Source organism: Coccidioides immitis (assembly GCF_000149335.2).
Source record: "Coccidioides immitis RS genomic scaffold supercont3.1, whole genome shotgun sequence".
Lineage (NCBI taxonomy): Eukaryota > Fungi > Ascomycota > Eurotiomycetes > Onygenales > Onygenaceae > Coccidioides > Coccidioides immitis.
Window position 1 is genome coordinate 3,814,976 of NW_004504310.1, and position 22,565 is coordinate 3,837,540.

The window sequence follows — 22,565 nt, forward strand, 5'->3', positions numbered from 1 at the left end:
CAGTAAAAATCTGTAGGTTACGGCAATTGCTGGACATATGTACGATGTAACTAGGTACCTACCCCTCTCTGCCGCCGTCCAACCCCGGAGCTCTGTCGTGCCCGCCCTGGTCGCCTCCGACAACGGCGATGATGGGCACCTGAGAGCTGCATGATGGACCTGCGCAGCCCAAACATCTTTACTCTTGCGGTATGCTCGTCAATGGAAACGAAATAGCCCGCAAAACGACCTGCATGACACGTCCCCAGTCTCCCATTACATAACGGGGTTTTATCGCAGCATGGTAGCTAGGTTTGATCCGCCAAGCCTCTTTGACCCCCCGGAATTTCACCTACGCCGACGCCGTCAGCCTGAAGGTTGGAAGCTCCAGAGGGGATCACGAGCTTGACCAGAGTCAAGACTAGCGAGCTGCAAAGGCGGATGACTCGAGCTTTGTCTAGCTGCACTGCCGCAGAGCTCGTCACACGACTCTTTGGACCTACGTCTGCTTCGATCCTGTTGCTGGGACCGTTGCTCTTCACTAGTAAACTCGCTATTCCTTGCCGTGTCAGCAGCTCGTCGACCTTTCGCCGACCGCCGGACGTCTACAGTCATTCAGTCAACGGCGATATCCATCACATCGGTCGCCTTGTTCCTTATTCCGAGATGTCGCAGAGACAGCACTTATGGGGATGAAGAAATGATCTGAACCCTTCGATATCCACTAACTGCTAGGCAGTATCATTGGTTTTCTTGAGCCTGTGCCATCATGACATCACAGCTCATCACACGCTTGCTGCCCATCAACAGCACCACCTCGCCCTCAATCTACGAAACTATTCGGCAATACGATGATGATTCCGGCCATTCGGATACTGAGGAACGAGCTGCGATGGCTGTGGACGAAGAGAACTTGGACGGAGCTTACCAGGACTATGAGCTGGAGGGTGCTCTCGCGCAAGCTTCGGACACACAGTCCACGCATAGCAGTTTCCAGTCTCCCGCAGCGGGTGATTCCCACTTACCGCGCCATCCGAAATGGACGCAGGAGTCAGTGAACGAAGCCGAGCACGATGATGAAGTTCCGGCTTCCCTTCTCGTTGAAGGCGATGGCGAGGAGGATCCCCTTCCACCACCCCCTCGACCTCCTTCCAATCGTAACAGGATCCTTGACGATGCGCCAGCTGCAGAATTCTGCTCCCCGCGATTACGAGGCCAGTGGGAAGCTGCCGAGGAGCATCAAACCCCCCATCTTGCCCCTCAACCATCGCCTCCTCTAAACCTTCATTCAAATCGAAGAGCTGGTCTAGCATTTGCCAATCCAAAGGAAAAGGCAATGTGGAGATGGGCCAATGTCGAGAATCTAGATAACTTTCTAAAAGACGTTTACATTTATTTCATCGGTAACGGGATTTGGTGTATAGTATTAAGTCGGATGCTGAATATTCTGTAAGTCGGGATGGTGTCTCTCTCTCTCTCTCGAGCTCAGAGGCTGACTGGGCCGCATAGAACCTTGGCTTTTGTTGTTGGTTTTACGACATTCCTAACAAACTGTGTTGACTATCGGAAAGTCCCGCATAGCAAGACACTGAATCAGATTATTGTCCCGAAGTGCACCAACAAAATGTCAGCCTCATCTACATTTTTCCTATGGCTGTTTACAGTCTTTTGGTTTGGAAAGGTTTTCCAATACATTATAGATTTCAGGCGACTACGGCATATGCATGACTTCTACCTCTATCTTTTGGACGTGCCCGACTCGGATATACAGACAATATCATGGCAGGAGGTGGTTGGTAGGCTCATGGCACTGCGGGATGCGAATCCCGCGACCGCAGGCACCGTGTCCACAAAACATCGCAAATACATTGGTAGCCAGTCAAAACAGCGGATGGATGCTCATGACATTGCCAATCGTCTTATGAGGAAGGAAAATTATCTCATTGCACTGTTCAACAAAGAGATATTGGACCTTACCCTTCCTATACCGTTCTTACGAAATCGGCAGTTGTTTTCTCGGACCCTTGAATGGAATCTTAACCTGTGCATCCTCGATTATGTCTTCAATGAACAGGGCCAGTTACGACCACTTTTTCTGAAAGCGACTCACCGAAGAGCTCTAAGCGAGGGTCTCCGGCGTCGATTTATTTTTGCTGGGGTCATGAATATTTTCATTGCGCCGTTTATCGTGGCTTACTTTTTGATGCATTACTTCTTCCGCTATTTTAACGAGTACCAAAAAAACCCTTCCAAAATCGGCTCTCGCCAATATACACCTTTGGCGGAATGGAAATTCCGCGAATTCAACGAACTATGGCACCTTTTCGAACGTCGAATCCATATGTCTTACGAGTCCGCAAATATGTATATCAACCAGTTTCCCAAAGACAAGACAGTGCAGCTGTCACGTTTTGTAGCTTTTATTGCAGGTGCCCTTCTGTCTGTCCTCGCGTTGGCATCCGTTATAGACCCTGAGCTATTCCTCGGGTTCGAAATTACTCACGATCGGACCGTTTTGTTCTATATTGGACTTTTTGGGACTGTCTACGCTGTTGCACGTGGGGTCGTACCAGACGACGCCCAGGTGTTTGACCCGGAACACGCCCTCTTAGACGTGACTGCGTATACCCACTATAAACCCGCTCACTGGCAAGGCAAACTTCATAGCGACGACGTAAGGAAGGAGTTCGCCACACTCTACCAACTGAAGGTGGTAATCTTTCTTGAGGAGATTCTGAGTATGATATTCACTCCTTTCGTTCTATGGTTTAGCCTGCCTAAATGCAGCGACCGTTTGATCGATTTTTTTAGGGAGTTTACAGTTCATGTCGACGGCCTTGGTTACGTTTGTTCCTTCGCAGTTTTTGATTTCAAGAAAGGCACGAATCTGATGCCCCCTGAACCCCAGCATCATCGTCCAAGAGGCCTTAAGCATGGCCTACACGATCTACGAGGTGATTATTTCTCTGCTAAAGATGGAAAGATGCTTGCATCTTATTATGGGTTCCTCGATCATTACGCTCCACCTGCACGCCCAAGTGGACCTCATGCTTCGCAGCGCCAAAATTACCCCCAGCAGCCCGTTCCCGGCCCAACCCATCGTGCTCAGCCGGGAGCAAACCATCTACATTCAAGTCGCATTGACCGGTGGGACAATGGTCAACACTCTACCATGAGACAATCCGCCCTTCGAACCTCTCGATTCGGAGCTATAACAGGTGTCGGAGGACATGCATCGCCCATGGCCTCAATGCTACTAGATCCCCATCACCAACCCTCTATGTCCGGATTTCGATCGAAAGCCCATCCAACAGCAGCCTCCCGCTATCGGCCGTCTCGGCAAGCCCACCCAATGGCGGATACAATTCAAGATGTCGACGAAGACCAACTTCCCGGAATTAATATACAGCCTTCAAACGTGACCACAACTTCCAGCGGCGGACCTGCAACTGATGATAGCCAGATAGAAGAATCATGGCGAATAAATCTGGCAGAAGACGCAAACAGCGGCGAAGATGACGAGGCTGAAGACGTGGAGAAAGTTGCTGGTGGTGGAGGAGTGCTGGGCTTGATTCACCAGTTCCAGAAAGTCACAAATGAAGGTCGCGGTGCTGTTGGGATGTAATACTTTTTTCACATGGCGAACTTCATTTTTGTGATGCTCTGTGTTTTGCACTGGCTGCTTGCAGTTTACATATAACAGCATAACCGGGGTTCCTTGGTGAGATTAGTTAGGCGGTGCAAATATTTGGGTCAAGGTGAAACAATGATATGGGCGCTACATAGAACCTCGTAGGACGCACGTGTTCCTTGAGTATGCCAGCCATTGTGTGATTTTGTTAGACAAGGTAATTTAGACGATACTCCCGGCTATGCAGGGTAGTCAACAATATATACTGAGTGAAGCCGAGACATGTATCGATTGACCTATTTGAATAACTATGTCAATCTAGAGAAATTCAATTCAGAGCCATGACCAAATAATCCGCCATATTAGCAGGCCCTGGAAATCATCCCATCCTCTCTTGTGGGAGAAAAATACAAAATATACACATTTAAGCATCGTCTCATGTATCTACGCGCCTACAGAAATCCACTATACTATGCCCTGAAACTGGAGAGATCTTCAGTTCACAAGGTTATTTTGCGCCGCCGCCTTCGCACCAACCTGCTGTTCCATGGAGAGATAGTCCGTATAACCAATCGCCGGATCATCAAATGGCCCATAAAACCTACTCCGATCATATTTATTCAATGGATACCCTTTCTTCAACCGCTCCACCAAATCCGGATTACTAATGAAATATCGCCCATAAAGCAACGCGTCATATTTACCAGACTCAAGCACACCCCAGGAATTCGTGTGGTCCCATCCACCGGCCGAAAAGAACGGTGTCGAACCGAAAATTTCACGGAAGCTACTCAAGTCGACGTCAAGGAGACCCCATGATGCGAGAAAATCGTCTTTCTCCTTGGTACTGAAGATTTGTTCGTAGCGCTGAGTGATGGTGTTAACATGGGAAAAAGAAACATAGAATGCTAAGAGGAATACGTACTGGTTCGATAAAGCTAACATAGGACAGATTGGGAAGCGATTGCTTCAGGCCTCGGCATAGATGTGTCCAAGTTTCCACTCTCTGTTCTCCACGTGCTTGGTTAAACAGCCCAAAAGGCGAAAGGCGAATAGCCAAGTTCTCCTGTCCAACTGTCGCAGCCAAAGCGTCCATTAACTCAAATACAAACTGACACCGTTTCTCAGGCGTTCCTCCGTATTCGTCCGTCCGTATGTTGATGTTTGAGCTCAAAAACTGTTCTGGAAGATAGCCATTTCCGGAATGAAGCTCAACTCCGTCGAATCCAGCCTCCATGGCCATCTTGGCAGCATTGCAGTAGTCTTCAATAGTCCGTTTTATGTGCCTGTGAGAGAGTTCGATAGGTGGATGCTTAGAATAAGGCACTGGCTCACTATATCCAACGGGAGTGTGGAAGAAACACTCCTTTGGGTCGTCCCAGACCGTTGGTGAGGCAGAAACAGCCGGTGAGCCGGTCATCTGGGGGATAGTGGCACGTCCAGCGTGCCAGAGTTGGAAGTAAATGTAGCCACCTTTTGCATGGACAGCATCAACAATTTTCTTCCAACCAGCTGCTTGTTCGGGTATGAACATCCCAGGAACGCCAGGCATTCCATTGCTCTAGGATCATGTTAGCACAACCGTTGCCAGAACATGCTGTACAGCGACAATTTTGATAATCTCGCTCACCTCCAGGGATGGCGGAACACCCTCTGAAATCAATAACCCCCCTTCTGTAGCCCGTTGCGAATAATACTCCACCATCAGATTATTTGGCAGCCAGGCCCTATTCGGATTTTCAATTGTACTCTCTGGCTGAAGAGGTGTCCCGCGATTTCTCGTCAAGGGTGCCAGCACGACACGGTGTTTCAATTCGATCTTGCCGTTGGCGATCTTCAGCGGCTGGAAAAGCTTCGAACCTGAACCTCTCGGTACCGCAGTATCCTTCATTGTTACAAAGTTTGCGGCTGTGTCAGCCAGCTGTTTTCTTCTTTTCTGATTACACTGTAGTTCCTGCGGCCCTTTGACTCGGGATATTTATCACGAGTGAGAACCAACAGAATGAGAAGAGGCAGGCTACAGAGCCAATTGCCAAATTGGTCCCAACGATTCTCCCCTGCAAGGAAACGGTTGCACTCGGCCGTGGAACTCCTGGCTCTTAAATTCAAACCGCGCGCCTCTCCATATTTTCAAGGATGCCGAATGATCGGCCTCACCCCACGCATAAGCCGCCCCATCCTTCCTTTGTCTGTGATCGCAGAGAGCCACGTGAAGCCTGATATCGGGTTCAGTGACGGTGTACGAGGATCACAAACTGCTGCAGTTCATATGGTCCCAATGTCAGAGCTTGGACAATGCTAGTTTTAGCTAACTAGTTAGCGGTTATGTTTAAGTTAACTAACTAGTTAACCCCGTATTTTGCTTATGTAACTAACCGGGGACGCAACTCTACTCTGTCAGCTGGCAGTAAACGGTCGACGGCTGCCATCGAAGTTGTCGCTGTGCGTGCTGTGGGAAAGGTCTGGTTTTGAGGTATCGTGTGACATTAAATCCCTCTACGTTGCGCAATGGTCCCAATTGAAGCGGCGCCTCCTCCTGCTCAATAGTTAGTTCAAGTGCGGACTGAGAGGGACGAGCTCTTCGGAAGAGCGGTCCACAAGCCAGAATGCCCCGTTTTCGTCGTTATCGCGTCTTTCTCGTTTTCGCTGTTATTAGCATCCTTGCTCTCTTCCATTTCACTAGACTTCGAGAGCTGGGGTCTTCAATCCACAATTCGAATGAATCGACGGCGGAACAACAGAAGCCAGCTGCTCCTCCCGCGCTTCCGCCGCAACGACCTCCAGAACAAGCTGGCCACAACGGGGAGATTCAGAACCCCCCGGCATCGCCTAGCAAGGCAAGGATACCATCTGTGGTCACTAACACAAAGCAAGGATCGGTAAAGCCGTCTGTGCAACCGACCAGCTCGCCGGCTCCGACACGACCTGCTCTTGTTTCACCGCCGTCATCACCCAAGGCTGAATTCGGCCCTGGTGGCCAGGGAAGATTGGAGGTGCCCGAATTGGATCGTACTGACGTCCGATGGGTGAAACAGCCCGAAAACTTCCCCGTGGTTCCGTCGAACATCATTCCTCTGCCCAAGGGCAAACCGAAAAATATTCCTAAGATCCAATTCAACTTTCCAGAGGAATCACAGAAGGCTAAGTTGTCCCGTGAGAAGAGATTATCACTTATCAAGGCATCATTCAAACGATCCTGGGCTGGCTATAAAACACATGCTTGGGGTCGAGACGAATTAAAGCCCGTCTTTGGTGGCGGTCGGGATCCCTTCATGGGATGGGGAGCAACTTTAGTTGATAGTTTGGACACTCTTTGGATAATGGGCTTTGAGAAAGAATTCGCTGAGGCTGTCAAGGCTGTGGAACAGATTGACTTCAAAACCAGCAATCGAAAAGATATTCCTTTGTTTGAAACTGTCATTCGCTATTTGGGAGGCCTGATTGGTGCATATGATATTTGTGAAGGAAGGTATCCCATTTTGCTGGACAAGGCGATTGAGCTAGCCGAAATCCTAATGGGCGCATTCGATACGCCAAATCGAATGCCGCAAACATATTATTGGTGGGCGCCGTAAGTTGTGGACTTTGCCGTATCCTGTCCTGGCATATTCACCTGCTCACAACTTCTAGGTCCTACGCTTCACAGCCTCATCGAGCACCTACCCGGGCCGTTCTTGCTGAGCTTGGCTCTCTGTCTCTTGAGTTCACACGACTAGCACAATTAACGCTACAGAACAAATACTACGATGCTGTTGCTCGGATCACAAATGAGCTCGAAAAGTTTCAGTCTAACACCACACTACCAGGTCTATGGCCCTCACTAATTGATGCCTCGGGATGCAAGAAAATACTTCGTAACAGCGATGAATTAGAAGATGTGGACGGTTCAGTGAAAATGCCGCCGTTAATGCCCAAGGCCAATGGGCCCCCAGAGGCCCCTAAAAAGAGAAATGAGGCGGCCTTTAAGCCTTTGCAGAATACCCAGCCAGCAAATCCCAACTCACAATCTAAGGCTACAGAGAAACGTGATTTGGTCGGATTCGAAGATGGGCCCGATTGCGAAGAACAGGGCCTCATGCCACCGCCATTCCAAATGTCGAACACATACACGCTGGGCGCTTTGGCGGATTCAACATACGAGTATCTGCCGAAAATGCATCTGCTCCTTGGCGGGCTCAGCTATCAATACCACAAGATGTACACCCTAGCAATGGATACGGCCAAGAAGTATCTGCTGTTTCGGCCAATGCTGCCGGACAATCGTGATGTTCTGTTTCACGCAAAGGTAACTTCAAGCAAGCCACCGGAGAAAAAAGAAGATTTATATTCCCAATATGAAGGCACTCATCTTGGGTGTTTCGCAGGAGGAATGTTCGCCCTCGGTGCCAAAATCTTTGGGATTGACGGCGACCTGGATCTTGCTGCAAAGCTAACCGATGCGTGCGTCTGGGCATACAATGCTACTGCCACTGGCATTATGCCCGAAGGCTTTGAAATGCTTCCTTGCGCCTCCACTGAGCGCTGCGAATGGAATGAAACACGATATTATGAAAAAATCGATCCTTATGAAGAGGAGAGAAAGCTCCAAGTTCAGACTTGGCTAGATCAAAAGGCCGAACTTGAAAAGGTTGAGGGCGTGGAAAGAGCAGAATTCCAAGCTACCGAAATCGAGACTTCGCACCTTTCTAAATCCGCCGTTAGCAAGGGCAGTTCTGGACTTGCCAAAAGGCAGAGAGCAATGCCCGACGATCCATCACGCATCAGTGGTATTGACGATTCAATTCCTGATATTCTTGGACCCAAACCTACGTTCGTTCCTCATAAGGACTTCGTGGAGCAACGACTTAAAGAGGAGCGTATTCCTTATGGAATGACTGATATCCTCTCACGCAAGTACATTCTCAGACCCGAAGCCATCGAATCCGTATTCTACATGTACCGAATCACAGGTGACGAGTCATGGAGAGAAAAGGGGTGGGAGATGTTTAAGGCCGTTGAGGCAAGCACAAGAACTGAACTCGGAAGCTCCGCGATCAAGGACGTGACGAGTCAAGTGCCTATACCCTTGAACGAAATGGAGTCGTTCTGGCTCGGAGAAACTCTGAAATACTTCTTCCTCCTTTTCAGCGATCCTGACGTCGTCAGCCTAGACGATTATATTTTGTAAGTCAATTCCCCGGTGCCGGCTGTAGCCTTCGGGGGGAGCTAGACCCGTAGACTAACCGTGCTCACTTGTAATAGCAATACCGAAGCGCATCCCTTGAGGATGCCACAGAAAGTTTAATCGACATAGACCAGTATCATTCGATATATATATCTTACGCCATGCTTGTTAGCATTCGCCGTATATTTGGTGTTGTTTGTTGGGTCAATGTAACGGATAGGTTTTCAACGCAGGTTTAGCTAATATCTAGGAGATATGGGTCGCTCTGGTTTAACAGACTTTGCATATATATTTGGTATCATTCACAAACCGGCCCTTTTACTTTTTAACCGTCCCTTTTCTATACTTTGTGGTACATGTCAGTCTCGAGCTTTTGATTGTATTTTTATTTTTGCTAGACGGTTCTTTAGGAATAGGGTGTTAATTTGTAGCGTACAGAACGGTTGTATGTGCATTAATTTGAACGGATCAGTCTAATATAAGGACGGGCTAAATATCGGATCGATAGCTCTTCAAAGACGTCAGTCGGTTTGTTTGTGTAACCCACGTTTTTCGGTGTGATGTCAGTCGTGTACTCCGTAGGGGTCAGCTCGTTCGTTAGCGCGGGAGGAACCCGTGGCGTTTACCTTTTCGTATCTTAGGTACGGAGTACTCAGTAGTTTGACGCTTCCTGTCAACCAGCCACTCGAATCGATCGCGTTCATTCGTGTCACAGCCGAAGATAAATCGAGAATAAAATATAAATCATTTGAAGTCCGAAGCGGCACAAAAAGAAGTTATTAGCAATGCATGGGTTTGGGAATGGAACTTGAAGTTTCGCACAGTTTGGAAAATGAGGATCAATTCTGGGACGGTGGGTGTTCACTGTGTCGATCTGAAGACACGATTGTCTTCTAATCGGGCCCCGTATCTGAGTCTTTTCGCTCTTTTTCAAGATGTGAAAACTCTGTAGATGAGGAATGTAGCTAATTTGCACCGTTCTCGAATAGAACTGCACCGCGTTGTTGACGCGCAATGCGACTCCCATGCGGCGATCGACAACGTTCTTCGAGCATACCTCGAGTTGACAACGAGATATAAAGGTAGATGCGACCTTCGAATAGCCCTTTTTTTTTTGACTGTCCAGGACTTGTTCGGCATAGTTCTTGCGCATTATCGGGCCTAGCCATGAAATGGAAGCGAACATGGATACTAACTTCCCCGGGTATTGTCAACAGATGACCTCCTCCATTTCGGGCACAACCTCTCCCGATGCTCTGAGATTTTGCTCACCTCAGAGCTATTCTCCGGAAATGCAGAATATATACGACGACAGATAATATACAGCTTGCTTCAGGTATGCGGTCTTTCAACGGTACAGATCCGGCGCCGGATTAGTTCTCATACACTACATAGGAAGATGACCCTAGCGCTCTCTATGTTATCGTGTTGCTCCTCCTTGTCGATGGCCGCCACGATGAAATTGCATTTGAAATGATGAATAGCGAAGGGGCCTTCGTACGGCTATTGGAGCTTATACAGTCGCGGCGACGCAGAACCGGTGACCATGAAGCTGGTCTTCATCGATTATTGATGGATCTGTTTTATGAGATGTCGAGAATTCAGAGGATTAAGATTGAAGACCTGCGTATGTTTCTGCGTGTACCCTTTGAGAACCTTATTGCCTGCACAACTAATCACTCTGACTTCTGGATTGCAGTTCTTGTGGATGATGAGTTCATAAAGCTTTTGTTTAGCATAATTGAGGAGGTTTCAAATGATGTGGACGACCCATATCATTACCCAGTCATCAAAGTTTTGGTGAGCATTCCGCCAAATAATGGATCCAATGATGCTAATTTCTCTTGGCCAGTTGGTACTTAATGAGCAGTTCATGGTCTCTACTCATGATGCTCCTGCAGAACACCCTTCCCTCGTCCCACCTACAAACAAAGTTATCAAGGTCTTGTCAATGTACGGGGGCGTTTACAAGACTTTTGGTGAAAATATAATACTTCTTTTAAATCGTGAAAGTATGTCTTTGACCTGTTCCCTTTGCAAATGTCATTGGTTTCTGACTGCAGAGTAGATGAGACATCTCTTCAACTTCTCACGCTCAAGCTCCTATATCTACTCTTCACAACACCTTCTACTTATGAATATTTTTATACTAACGACCTCCGAGTTCTCGTTGATATATTAATTCGTAACTTGTTAGACCTTCCGGAAGAGGCCTCTGCTCTTCGTCATACATATCTTCGTGTTCTCTACCCATTGCTAACCCATACTCAATTGAAAAATCCTCCGTATTATAAGCGCGATGAGCTAAGAAGACTGTTTGCTATCCTTATTAGGGATCAGATTGCTGGCTATGAAGACGAGTACGAAAAGATCCTTCACTTTGATGAAGTTGATGAAACAACTAAGAGATTGGTACTGCGTTGCGCGCAAGTTGATTGGCTAATCGAACACGAAGAACGGTTACCAGTAAAAGGGTCGGCATCTGTTGGTATCTGTAATGAGGCGCAAGAGACCCATTCAGAAGCAAAAACCGAGGCCACAGCTGACGAGACACCGTACCCGGACCAAACATGTGTTGCGACGAATCTTCCTAAACAGAGCTCCATGGAGACTCTATCTCCCGTTGACCGAATGCAGGCTCAATCCCCTAGCACGGGCCTTGAGCCATCGCGTGCTTCGTCTGTGAGCATGGCAGAGATCGCCACGCAAAGAGAGAAGCCCGGAGTCATGATGCCAAGGAAAAGCGCCGCTGTTCAGACACTACCAAAGAAAAAGCCAGAGCCGCCAAAGGCACGGGGATGGCGAGGTCGTAGAGGACGGGAGGAGGAAGAACATAAGGAGACAAATATGTCACCGGGGCCAACTCACCTTCGCGAGAAACGGTCAATTATTCGTCGGACAGCGTCCGAATGTCAGCCTACTTCTCATACCATCACCATTGATGCGCCGTCTCCACCACCCTCGACTAGTACAACGTCGGAAGCCGACCTGACAATACCTGTCTCCAAACCCCGTGCTCACCATTCTTCTCTCCAGCCACCCGCCGTGCCGCCACCACGTCGATCATCCCACTCGGTTCCCCCTCCTGTAGCGTGCGACGTTCACCACCGCTCCCCTATTCCTCCGACCCCACCCCATCATCATCACAACCATTCTCATCCTCAAACACAGGTCTCCAGCAAGACTGGTCTACAAAAACCGGAGCCTCCAAAGACCCGTCGTTGGCGCGCTCATCTGCATGCCCGTTTAGCTGTTGATGAGAGGAGTAGATGTGGAACCCCGCAGAGTGATGGAGATGACACCAGTAATTTTTCGCGTGAGTCGTCTATTTCGAATGTCTCTAGACCTGGAGAGCCTGATCATGCTGCCCTAGATGGGATCGCAGAGATAGAGAAAACTGTCTAGCAATGCACTTGGTGGAGGCATGAAGGTGGGCTTCCCATGTACGCAGTCCAAAATGAATGGATCAATTTGACTTGGATATACAAACATAATTAGTATATAAATGCGCAGGTCTGCTCTAAACTCGCAAATCATGATACTGTCAGCAATCCCTTCACATGCTTTAAATTGTGCATGCAAGTGGTGGGACTCTATCATCTGCACAGAGCTGTGAAAACAGCTTCAGAGACACTGGTACCTATGTATTATGGTTCTCTGGAGCGGATCAACAGCAACTGATTAGGGACATGGACAGAAAAAAACATTTATCCCATTGACCGAACACTGATACGAAGAAGTTATTGGGGAATACATTCAGTGTACCCTTCCCTTAGCTAGGCTTCTCCTTCCTGTCCATAACTAGCAAACCGTGACAGCTCGATGACTTGATCCCCCTCACAGATCGTACCGCAACTTCACTATGGTCCGTTCCTCCCAGGTATTCCATTTTTGCTTTTACTCTTCAATGCCCCAGAACTTCTCTCCTCCAAAGGAACCATCAAAGTCTTGCTTCCATTTGTCATCAAAGGCAGAGAATAGGAAAAGCTGACCATCCCTGTCTTTGAAGCTATTTTTCAGGCTCTCAACTGCAGCATTTTGGTTTTGAGGAGATGGGACCGCCACGCCGTTTGGTTGTCCAGAAGATGGCCATCCAGACTCTGTGATAACAGTGAATTTACCACCTGCTGCCTTAGAAACTGCATCAGCTTCATTACGTGCAAATTTGCCTGCATCTTGTGCCTTTGTCTGGCTTGAAAAAAAGGCATGGGCGTTTGCAGCACAGAAATCCGATGCATGGCAGAGTTTGGGATGTTTGATCAGCATGCCAGATGTGTCGACAGTAACCACAGGCCCTTGGTAGCCTGCACCACGAAGAATATCACGTGCTTTTTTGACAGCGTCGGCAACTTGGTCTGGTGAGTTAAGTCCCCTGTTCACCAACTCATTCCCGATATTAATAGCGGCGACATTGGACCAGGAATCCTTTGCTTGGCTGATCAGTGATTCGAGGTCACCATCAAAGTTCTTCAGGTTGAAGATGCCAGCGAAAACTTTGGAATTGTTTTTCTTTGCCGTGTTCAAGACCATCCTAACCTGGTTGCAGTCGACACCGTATATCCGGATCGTTTGGTACTTTTTAAGCTTGGCAAAATCAGCGTCGATTTCCTGCTGTGGTTTACATTGACCGCCGTCCGTATAGGGGGCATAACAGATGCCGAGACCACTAAAGTATCCTGCTGCAGCAGCTCGTTCTTCTAAGATTGGCACACCAGAGACAACTTGTTTTCCAATGTTAGCCTTTTGAAGCGCAAGGAGGGATATAAGGTACCAACCATATCCTGAGAGGACAATGCTGAGAAAGAAAGCCAAATGGGCTAGAAAGCCTGCAAGTTCCTGCATGACTTCAAATGGCTATGTCAACGCGTATTTTGGAGAAAATTTTAAATGCCTGGAATATCTGGGCCTTTTGTCAGCTATGTTGGTCCAAAAACACAGTTAACAGTGAACAAGAGGTCTTTTGCATGGCATCTATAACCCCTTTTTCACTTGTCCTGGAGGAGCAGCGTCAGGTGCAACCTAGGATCTAAGGAGGGTGAATTGCTTCCTTCACAGAACTTGGGACCTCCTTTGGCCTTTCATGAAGCTAAAGCAGCAGCTTTCAATAACATGCTCTGCTCCAAAAGCAAGAAGCACTGGCCTTCAAGGGTTCTGTCAACTGCTTACACATGCTTTCATCAAGGTTCATAAGATGGTGCAGGGCACGAGCTCTATCCAGACGTGTGGTGCAAGCTTGATGATGGAACTCAGGGCAATCAACTGGATATCATTGAAGTGAAGAGCAAAGAACAGCAGCTTACCTTCAGGCTTCAGCTCACAAAATTGAAAAGATGGGGGAGTATTGTTATGGAGATAGAAAAAAGAGAGAGGGGGGTGTAGAATGGAGGTGTCAAAGGGTTTATATATGGCTACAGTCACGCGTTCTGCCATTGCGGGCTTACTCCTTTGGGTGTTTGTTGTGATGTGACAGAAATAGCTGCCTTCGCAGCAATGTGTTCCTATTCCCTCAGAGGAACACATCAATGCTTCAGACAGCTGCACACACCCTGTGAAACATGAGAAGATCCCCATTCACTAGAATCCTAGATGATGTGTACATGTGTATTGTTCCAAAAAAGCTAAAGCGCAGATTTTGGCCATCAAAAAGGCCTCTTGATAATGTTTACAGAATATTGATGTATATCCTATATTAGTAGATCCTTGAAGAAGATAAGAATACATAGTATATCCCATACTAGAAACAAGCATTAGGAGCAACAGCAGGTAAATGCCTATCTTCATAAAGATAAAGCCAACCACGAACATCATTGTTTTGCGTCTCAGACTAAGGATAACCTATGTATTGTTGTACAGATTTTTGAACACAAATGATAACAGACCACTGTGGAGAGACCACAAGTAACAAACATGATCCTAGCGCGGGGTACATGGACTGATATTGGGCATTGTCCCTCAAATATATAAAGAGCACTGCAGGATGATGGCCCAGTAGATTCTCCAACATTAGAACAGACTATTGTTCGTGATATTCAGCATGCCTACAACAGTGAAAGAGGCACCTACTTGTGATCCAACAGAGAATATCAAATATATACCTAGTTTTTTGGTTTGACATGTATATGATTATGAGCAGCAAGCCTCATCAGTAGTTGGGTATTTTTGGCCCTGGCACATGTATTGAAGATGGAGTGCTCTATCCATTCTAAACTTCATACCTATTTGTTGCATCAAGATTTTAGCACCTTTCTATCGGGGATTCGGGCATGACCACCATCCCTGTGTTACCGCTCTCTAGCATCCCATACATGTCATTGTTTCAAGCCGCCAGAAGAGCTTTCCGTCGGGGAAATACAGTGGTATTCTAGTACATCCCATTGTACCAATGTGACACTATGTGTAGCAGAACCTAGGTATAAGCAGAAGGGAGGGAAATTTAAGGCATATACTCTGGGTCTGACTGAAATAAGGATTGACAGCTCTGAGAAAGTAGTTTCTCTGCACCAGTGTTCCCAACCGCGCCCTCAACTAGGCCAAACAAACTTCAAAGTGGATTACATATAGGAAACAAGTCCCCAAATAGCACGCCAATAGAATTATTGAATTATGAGATCAAGGAGGTCAAAGAATGAGAAGCAGTGACCTGTTAAGATTTGTAGTTAGCTCGTGCCTAGCAAACAAAGAGGAATAGAGAACAGAAGTACTCTTTGTTGCCAGAAAGAGCCATGATATTAACAAGGGGTCTGGAGAGGACTAGTGAACAAACTGCAAGAAAGGGTGAGGCTACTAATGAGGCCTAGGCGAGACATACAATCGCTCAAGTAGGTTCATAGACCTCAAGATAGCTTAAACTCCCAATGCTATAATGGTTATCAAAGAGCTTGAAACCCTGATTGACTCTTTGTCATTGAAAATCCACAGAGACCTTGGCCAAGGCTGCCAAATCTTCTGCATCACTCCTTGCTCATTTCTGGCTGTCTCATCAAAAAGCTTCTGGCAAATATTGACATTTGCTTTGAATTGAAGTTGACATCTGGCCTCGCTGGATGTTGATGTTTGGCTGTAGATGGAGCATATTGATTTTTTCCGTTCCCCAATCCTTTCGTTTTCTGTCATTTTGTTCGGAGAGTCTGAAGCTCAGCAAGCTTAACTACATGATAAAGCTGTTTCTCATTCATTTGTAAGAACAGCCCAAATTGTTGACTTTCATAGCCTGAACAAAAATCTCAGATTGGTGCTACATTTTCCATCACATACAGGTCATATAAGAGAAAATTTCACTTCCTTTGTTGGTTTTCAATTTTGAACAGAATTGAGTTTCACTACTTCATTCTGCCAAAACTGTAGCAACACAAAGATTGAGAGATCAGCATGGCCAATTATCTGTAGGGAACCATTCTTCCTGAAATATGTCTTGTGATTTGGAAATTGGACCTAGTCAGCACTGAGAGACATTGAGCCCACATACCATGAGTCTCTCAGTAAGAGTGTGATCATCATTGTTGTAACTTGCAATATTTCTGACTTTTTGATTGGGGTCCTAGATGGGGCAATTCCAGAAGACATGCTGCGGCTGCTGCCAGAACATTGACATCCTCCAGTAGTGCCACAGGTTTGCTGCGAATCTTGTCATCATGCGGCGAGGACATATACTCCCATGCAGCATGCAACTTCAACAGCTGACGCATTCTACTTCTGCGGCTTGTTCTGCCCAGGTTTTTCTTACATTAGGCACAGATTTCTTTCATGCTAAGGGCGCCCAGGCCTTGGAGATACCTGGAAAATATTAGCTAACCCTGCAACATATTTGCTCTGAAAAGAATGCAAAACCCCAAAAGCCTAGAAAGGCTGTTGCTCAAGGACCAAGGTATAGTAGAGCTTCTGGGCTCCTCAACAAGATGATGTAAGCTGACAATGGCCTGTGAAGGTCAATTTACTTGATTTCAAATATTGTCGCGATGTTGGGTTGCCATGTTTGTGTCAATTTATGACAGCCCGAGTCTCATTCCAGGGCCATACAGTTTATCTACAAGCCGTGTGTGAATAAATATGATTCCTAGCACTACTTGTTCGCAAACCAGTTCGTTCATTTCCGAATCTGCAAACTAGGTGGCATAGATTGGATCTCACATGCAGAACAGGACTAGTCACTTTTGCCGCAGCTTGATCAGTTGGAGCTTCAGCTCCATCACAAGTTCACTGTTCACAACCTCACTAGGCTGGGACCTTCTGAACAAATTGAGGGAAAGAAGTTTGATGTGATTAGTTGGTGTCTGCTCTGTTTTTATTAATTAGTCCTCACACAGAAATCAGGGCATGTATCGCTTCAACATGGAAGTACTTGAGAAGTAGATATCAGTGATAGAACAATGTGCCATTTCACATCACAGTATCTTGAGAAACATAGTGGTGTTTGATTCTTGATACTTTGTGGCTCGAAAGGGCATTGTCAGCGCGATATATGTATAAATAATGTAAGGCATGTTGAAATGCTTTACCAAGGCGTTTCCCATGACAGTTGAAGTCAGGAACACACAAAATCAATCCGACCCTCGATTTCCCACGTTTCCTTAGTAATCGTCTCCTCGGGAGATCACCTCCTTGCAATTGGGCCGGAGCAGAACGGTCTGTTTAGAAGATGGTGTCAGTATATTCCGCAGTCTTCAACTGTGGACAAATTCTCACATGTTCAAATTGTGCGACTTAAGAGCCAGGAACATCGACCATCGGTGCATAGGACTCAACAATACCATTCGAGACAAGCGACCTCATGCCGAGATGGTAATTCTTCACTCCAATGCGCTCTAGGTAACGCCTGGAGAAGACAAGAGTTCCGAAGTTCTCATGGATCGTCTTCAGCAGTGACTTGGCGGAGGCATGACGGAGGCCAGTAGCGCTGGCATGCTCATTGCACCCGTAGCCATAAACTCCTACATCATCTCTGAGATAAGCTTTTCCAGTGCTGCCGAAGGTTTCAATAGCGAATACATCGCCTTCTTCCATGCGTTGGGTGGTTCGTGTCTTGACGAAGGGGAGTTGTTTGTCGCCATGTATCTTGTAGCGTAGGATGTTATGGCCAGTGATGTTCCGAATCGCTTTGACAGGGATGATCTTTCTGTTGAGCTCGATTTCGTAGCTCTCCATCACTTCTTGGATCTCCTCACTGATGTGATCTATCCGGGCATCAATGCCAGCTTCCTGGGCGTTTATTTAGCTTTGCAGACGCCATGCAGGGCCAAATTCGCTTACCTTGAGCCCAGTATTAGTGGCTGCTTTGACAGCCGCGAGCAGATTATCGTACGCCGGGCTGAAAGCCACGGTAAAGGCACTGTCAACAATCCTGCCGCTGACATGAACTCCGAAATCCAATTTTAGGACATCCTCATACTGGAGGATAACGTCTTTGGCTCCAGGATTGGGAGTCCAGTGAGCCCCTACTTTGTTCAAGCAGAGTCCAGTTGGAAATGCCATGCCAGCTTTGAGGGCGTCTCCAGTCTCGAGACCTTCGTGGTCAGTCAGTGCCCGAACGCCATCCTCAATCTCTTGGGCAAGCTGGCTCATGGACATGCCCGGCTTTGTGATTGTCTGCACATGCTGGCGAACCTGGCGATGGACTTCGGCAGCTTTGCGATAGTCATTCAGGAACTCATCATCATGCTGTCCATGACGGCTAGGTGACGAAGCTCTTCAGCCGTGGTGCGCCGAAGATTGTCATTGTCGGAGACATATTCGACAATCTCGCCCTCTGGATATCGCTGATCGTGAAAGAGGTTGGCGAGTGCAACTCTCGGAGGAGTCGTCTGCTGTGCACCTAGTGTCTTCCTATTCTTCTTTTTGTTACTCCTTCTTTTCCTTTTTTTGCCTTATGCTGTGGATCAGCATCAGGTGTACATTAACCTTCAAGTTAGCTTACCTTTGCTCGGCTGACCACTGGACTTCAGGTCAGCTCTAATTTCATCGTCTTCGCCATTCTCTCCATCTTCGCCTTCCCCTTCGAGTGGGCCATGGAAGAGTCCACTTGTTGCGGCCGGCTTGGGAAGACTGACGGCAGCAATTGCAGCGTGTGCCGATGACTCTGCTCAAATTGTCAGAGTAGCTTCAACGCAAAGCAAATACATTCTTTTCCATACCATTTGGACTTCGACGATGATCATGTGGTGTCTTGGATCCCATGATCGGCTTCGACTCGTAGTCATAAGATTCCGTAGGTTGTTGTTGATACCATTGAAGGTCAGCTCCTGAAGAGATCGCGAGGAAGTGAGGTCGTCAGCATTTCTTGGAGTAGTTAACGAACTACGGAGTACGGATAGTTAGTTAACTAACTCCCCTTGTGGTTGATCAGCGCATTGGCCGGCCGCCAACAGGGTCTGTACATATTACCCCATGCATGCATACATTTTGGCTGGGACATGACTGATAGCCACTGTTCAAGAAGTTTCGAGTGTTGGATATGTTTTAGGGGTTGTGCAAACGAAAATCAATATCCGCATCAAGCTTTATCCAAAGAAGCAACAAGCACATATCTGCATCCTTAGCTGCTAGATACATTGCGGCACGGAGTAGTACCGCCTGAAATCGCAGATCAAATCTCTAGCTAATAAAGGTGTATGGCTGGATGCTTTTCAGGCTGCTTATAGAGACGTGGTGTCAGGACAGGATTGGTCTTGCAACACTCCCCGCTGCTTGAGCACTGATGAAAGGATCGCAGGTTTTCACTGCTTAGTAGAACAACAGTGCTGTTCTGTGACTGGAGTTGTATACCTGTTTCATTTTGCTGTTGGCTGGCTGGACAATTCTCACCGACATCTAGGTAGCGAGAATAAGGAGCCTCCCAGACCCAGATCCAACACACAACTCGATAATCTTGGAGAATTTTGTTTGCCCCCCGCATGGCTGTTGTAGTGTACCTGTTAGTGGGTATACGGCATACCATGACGACACGGTTGGCACGACAGTTCATGGGTTCGGGATCAACAGTTCACACGACCTGCAAAGACCACGGAGGATGAAGACTCTTTTATACCTAAAATATCTTTGTCAACACAGGTTACTTCGTATATGTATTGATATTTGCCTCCCCCCCTTTTTTCTTTTTTTTACCTTTTTCTTTCTTTTTTTTTAAACAAAAAAGCAACACTCCAGCAATCTATAATCATTGGATTTCTCTACTTTTTCGTCCATAACAGATTAATAATGTACAGCGGAACTCATGCAGGCGGTACACACAACAACTATTTCCACCCCTTTCCGACTCAAAAGAGAAACGGCCAGAAAGAGCACAAGGCGAAACATGGCGCGAAAAACAGCACTGGGACATATGTGTCTATGGAATTGATTACATATCTTTTAGGGCAGAAAGGGCAAAGGGGCGAAAGGATATATTAAAAATGCGTATCGTGAATATCTACGGCATCACCTGGAGATACCGCGCGCCCAACCAACAGGCTAGGAAGGGCGTGTTAGGGCCGAGGCAACGTGATGAAGCGGGTAGGCAAGGAGAAAGCGGATAGAAGACATGCCTAGGAACCGAGAAAGAAAATCCGTTGCCGCGTATAGGATGTGCATCATGCAGTCATTCAATCATCGCTTTTGCCTCATGACCTTCGTAATCGAGTGCCTAATGATGGTGCCTGCTTTCTCCACTTCCTTTCTCGATAAGCCGGTCGTGAGGCAGATCTTGAGCGCCGGTGGTACCTGGCCGCCGAGAAGCTTTGGCCCTGATTCGTCGGGTATTGTTTTTAGTCGAGTGATGAGAACGCCATTGGCAAGGGCCTATTCAAGGGCAATTGATTAGCACGGCTGCCATGTTGGTAATATATTTAGCAAACAATGCGCTTACCTCATCGACAATATCCTGCATGATATATTGCTGATCCTCAACTGAAAGACGCCTGGAGGACACAACCTCGGGCTTCAGGGGCAAGAACATAATCGGATTCTCAGGTGCGCTAGAACAGTAAACCCAATCGCTGCGATCCAGCTGCGACCACATGGCTTTGATATTATCTCTTAGAATCGTGAGTAGCTCTGGGCTTTCTTGCAACAGAGTTAAGCTTTCGCTGGCCGTGGTGGAAAGCAGAGCTGGTAATGCTGCCGAGAAGCAGTACGATGTAGCCGAAATACGCTGATGATGAACAATCTCCTCTGAACCAGCACAGAAACCTCCACCAGCAATCAGTGGACCGGCCAACGAACCGACAATCATGTCAACTTGCGCAGGGTCGACGTTTTGATGTTCCGTGATCCCACGTCCGGTTCTGCCGAGGACACCGAAGGACCAGGTCTCGTCAAGAATGAGTCTGAACTTGTATTTGAGTCTCAGTTCAACCTACAGGTAAAATGGTTAGCAACAACGTCCTAAGACGAGATCTACGAAAGTGGGAATCAAACTAACGATTTTCGGCAAATCCACCATATCCCCACGGTTCTCAAACAACGCTTCAGTGATAATAAACCTTCGGGTGAGTGGCTTCTTCGCCTGTTCCTTCGTAATCTTGGCCAAAACCCGCTCCAGGTCCTCCATATCGTTGTGCTCATACCACCGAACAATGCTCCTTGAAATCTGGATTCCCTTTCGAATGGCGAAGTTAACACTTTTATCAGCAACAATGATATCCCCTCTCTTTGAAAAAGCAGGAATCACGCTAGAGATCGTAGAGAAAGCCTGTGCGTAGATTATACATGCCGGAGTTCCAAGGAAAGACGCCACATCCGCTTCGGTACGCATATGAACATCCTGGGTTCCATAGAATCCGGGAGGGCCACAGGGACCGACGCCATACGTCCGGAGAGTCTGGACTGCCTTTTCTTTTAGGAATTCGCTTCCGACAAAGTTAAAGTGGTTGTAAGAGGCGAGATTGACTACGGTGCGTCCGTTCGTGAGTTTGGATTTTGGTCCGGTCGCCCTATACACGTTCTTCAATGTTAGAAGCCAATCCAGGTACCTTCGCAAGAAAACCCCATCAGACGAACATACCCAGCAAGTACTACACGTTTTTCAACCTCCGCTTCATCGTCCGGGGACGGGTTCGGTACCAAAGGATCGGGGCTCCAATCTTCGACCAAATCATCGATCTCCTACAATTGACCCCAGACCAGTCAGCACTATCCCACAAAATAAGAACCAAAAGGGCTACAAATAAACAGAAAAAAAAAGAAAAAGAAAAAGAGAAAAGAAAAGAAAAGAAAATGTAAAGAAAGAAGAACGCATACCTCCTCACACAGAGACACAAAATTCGGCTTCGTCGAATACTTCGGCGCCAACAGATATCTCACAGCGAACAAAAACAAAAATAGCTCCACAGCCGACCGCACCGGATCATTCTGATAGCTCGACTTCACGTAGCGTATGAATATTGCCGACCCAGGAACTCGCTGGAACTGGTTTGCCAGCGCCTGCAAGCAGGCTAGGACGACCCGCTGAGCCTCCTGGAGATCCATCATGACATTGCTATGAGAAGCGCGGGAAACAAGGAATGGAGGACGGAAGGACGTTTGAGGCTGGAAAGAGGGCTATAAATGAATTCTTGCTGCCGCAGGGCGTCTGGTCCAGATTCATCTCTCGCCCCGGAGGATTTGCCTGTTCCGAAGCTGGGAACCAACTTCCCCCTTATCGTGTCATATCACGTGATAAACACAAGCTCTCTGACTAATCCCCGACAGCAAGCCACCTCTCTCATCACCACGCTCGAAGTCGAGACACGACCTAGAACCCAACCATAAGCCCACTGGCGGTGTATGCTACACATAGTGCGTTCTCTTGCCCATCGCTCCGTCTTCCATTCTCGATGCCTG

The 22,565-nt window shown here is 47.4% G+C and overlaps 7 protein-coding genes across 7 annotated transcripts; 3 read left to right on the forward strand and 4 right to left on the reverse strand.

Moving 5' to 3' along the window:
- The first annotated feature begins 115 nt into the window (after nt 1-115).
- On the forward strand, nt 116-3,971 carry CIMG_01760 (autophagy protein Apg9). The gene is made up of 2 exons (XM_001247988.2): nt 116-1,428; nt 1,489-3,971. The coding sequence occupies exons 1-2, from the start codon at nt 749-751 to the stop codon at nt 3,602-3,604; spliced, it is 2,796 nt and encodes a 931-aa protein (XP_001247989.1). The 5' UTR covers nt 116-748; the 3' UTR covers nt 3,605-3,971.
- A 134-nt stretch (nt 3,972-4,105) lies between these two features.
- On the reverse strand, nt 4,106-5,598 carry CIMG_01759 (12-oxophytodienoate reductase; the record flags this gene model as incomplete). The annotated part of the gene is made up of 3 exons (XM_001247987.2): nt 5,241-5,598; nt 4,536-5,171; nt 4,106-4,477 (listed from the first exon to the last, which is right to left on the reverse strand). The coding sequence occupies exons 1-3, from the start codon at nt 5,499-5,501 to the stop codon at nt 4,106-4,108; spliced, it is 1,269 nt and encodes a 422-aa protein (XP_001247988.1). The 5' UTR covers nt 5,502-5,598.
- Nucleotides 5,599-6,013: 415 nt separating this feature from the next.
- Nucleotides 6,014-9,182, forward strand: CIMG_01758 (class I alpha-mannosidase 1A). Its single transcript, XM_001247986.2, has 3 exons — nt 6,014-7,181; nt 7,241-8,773; nt 8,852-9,182. Exons 1-3 carry the CDS (start codon nt 6,217-6,219, stop codon nt 8,892-8,894), a joined length of 2,541 nt encoding a protein of 846 aa, XP_001247987.1. The 5' UTR covers nt 6,014-6,216; the 3' UTR covers nt 8,895-9,182.
- Nucleotides 9,183-9,563: 381 nt separating this feature from the next.
- CIMG_01757 (uncharacterized protein) lies at nt 9,564-12,179 on the forward strand (the record flags this gene model as incomplete). Its single annotated transcript, XM_001247985.2, has 7 exons — nt 9,564-9,627; nt 9,764-9,856; nt 9,992-10,110; nt 10,170-10,401; nt 10,474-10,574; nt 10,627-10,786; nt 10,843-12,179. The coding sequence occupies 7 exons, from the start codon at nt 9,564-9,566 to the stop codon at nt 12,177-12,179; spliced, it is 2,106 nt and encodes a 701-aa protein (XP_001247986.1).
- Nucleotides 12,180-12,671: 492 nt separating this feature from the next.
- On the reverse strand, nt 12,672-13,616 carry CIMG_01756 (cell wall glucanase; the record flags this gene model as incomplete). The annotated part of the gene is made up of 1 exon (XM_001247984.1): nt 12,672-13,616. The coding sequence occupies one exon, from the start codon at nt 13,614-13,616 to the stop codon at nt 12,672-12,674; it is 945 nt and encodes a 314-aa protein (XP_001247985.1).
- A 3,858-nt stretch (nt 13,617-17,474) lies between these two features.
- CIMG_01755 (methionine aminopeptidase, type II) lies at nt 17,475-18,944 on the reverse strand (the record flags this gene model as incomplete). The annotated part of the gene is made up of 5 exons (XM_001247983.2): nt 17,475-17,969; nt 18,021-18,394; nt 18,451-18,633; nt 18,685-18,846; nt 18,902-18,944. 5 exons carry the CDS (start codon nt 18,942-18,944, stop codon nt 17,475-17,477), a joined length of 1,257 nt encoding a protein of 418 aa, XP_001247984.2.
- Nucleotides 18,945-19,826: 882 nt separating this feature from the next.
- CIMG_01754 (serine palmitoyltransferase 1) lies at nt 19,827-22,477 on the reverse strand. Its single transcript, XM_001247982.2, has 5 exons — nt 21,984-22,477; nt 21,748-21,848; nt 21,166-21,676; nt 20,611-21,099; nt 19,827-20,543 (listed from the first exon to the last, which is right to left on the reverse strand). Exons 1-5 carry the CDS (start codon nt 22,212-22,214, stop codon nt 20,352-20,354), a joined length of 1,524 nt encoding a protein of 507 aa, XP_001247983.1. The 5' UTR covers nt 22,215-22,477; the 3' UTR covers nt 19,827-20,351.
- Nucleotides 22,478-22,565: the final 88 nt, after the last annotated feature.

Bases quoted from the DNA above. Each gene is read 5' to 3' on its own strand.
- CIMG_01754 (XM_001247982.2), bottom strand. From the start codon at position 22,214: ATGATGGATCTCCAGGAGGCTCAGCGGGTCGTCCTAGCCTGCTTGCAG. The intron at 21,677-21,747 runs GTATGTTCGTCT...GAACGTGTATAG, and splicing joins AAACGTGTAGTACTTGCTGG to GGCGACCGGACCAAAATCCA. The intron at 20,544-20,610 runs GTAAGCGCATTG...GCCCTTGAATAG, and splicing joins TGCAGGATATTGTCGATGAG to GCCCTTGCCAATGGCGTTCT.
- CIMG_01760 (XM_001247988.2), top strand. From the start codon at position 749: ATGACATCACAGCTCATCACACGCTTGCTGCCCATCAACAGCACCACC. The intron at 1,429-1,488 runs GTAAGTCGGGAT...TGGGCCGCATAG, and splicing joins AGTCGGATGCTGAATATTCT to AACCTTGGCTTTTGTTGTTG.
- CIMG_01758 (XM_001247986.2), top strand. From the start codon at position 6,217: ATGCCCCGTTTTCGTCGTTATCGCGTCTTTCTCGTTTTCGCTGTTATT. The intron at 7,182-7,240 runs GTAAGTTGTGGA...CACAACTTCTAG, and splicing joins ACATATTATTGGTGGGCGCC to GTCCTACGCTTCACAGCCTC. The intron at 8,774-8,851 runs GTAAGTCAATTC...CACTTGTAATAG, and splicing joins AGCCTAGACGATTATATTTT to CAATACCGAAGCGCATCCCT.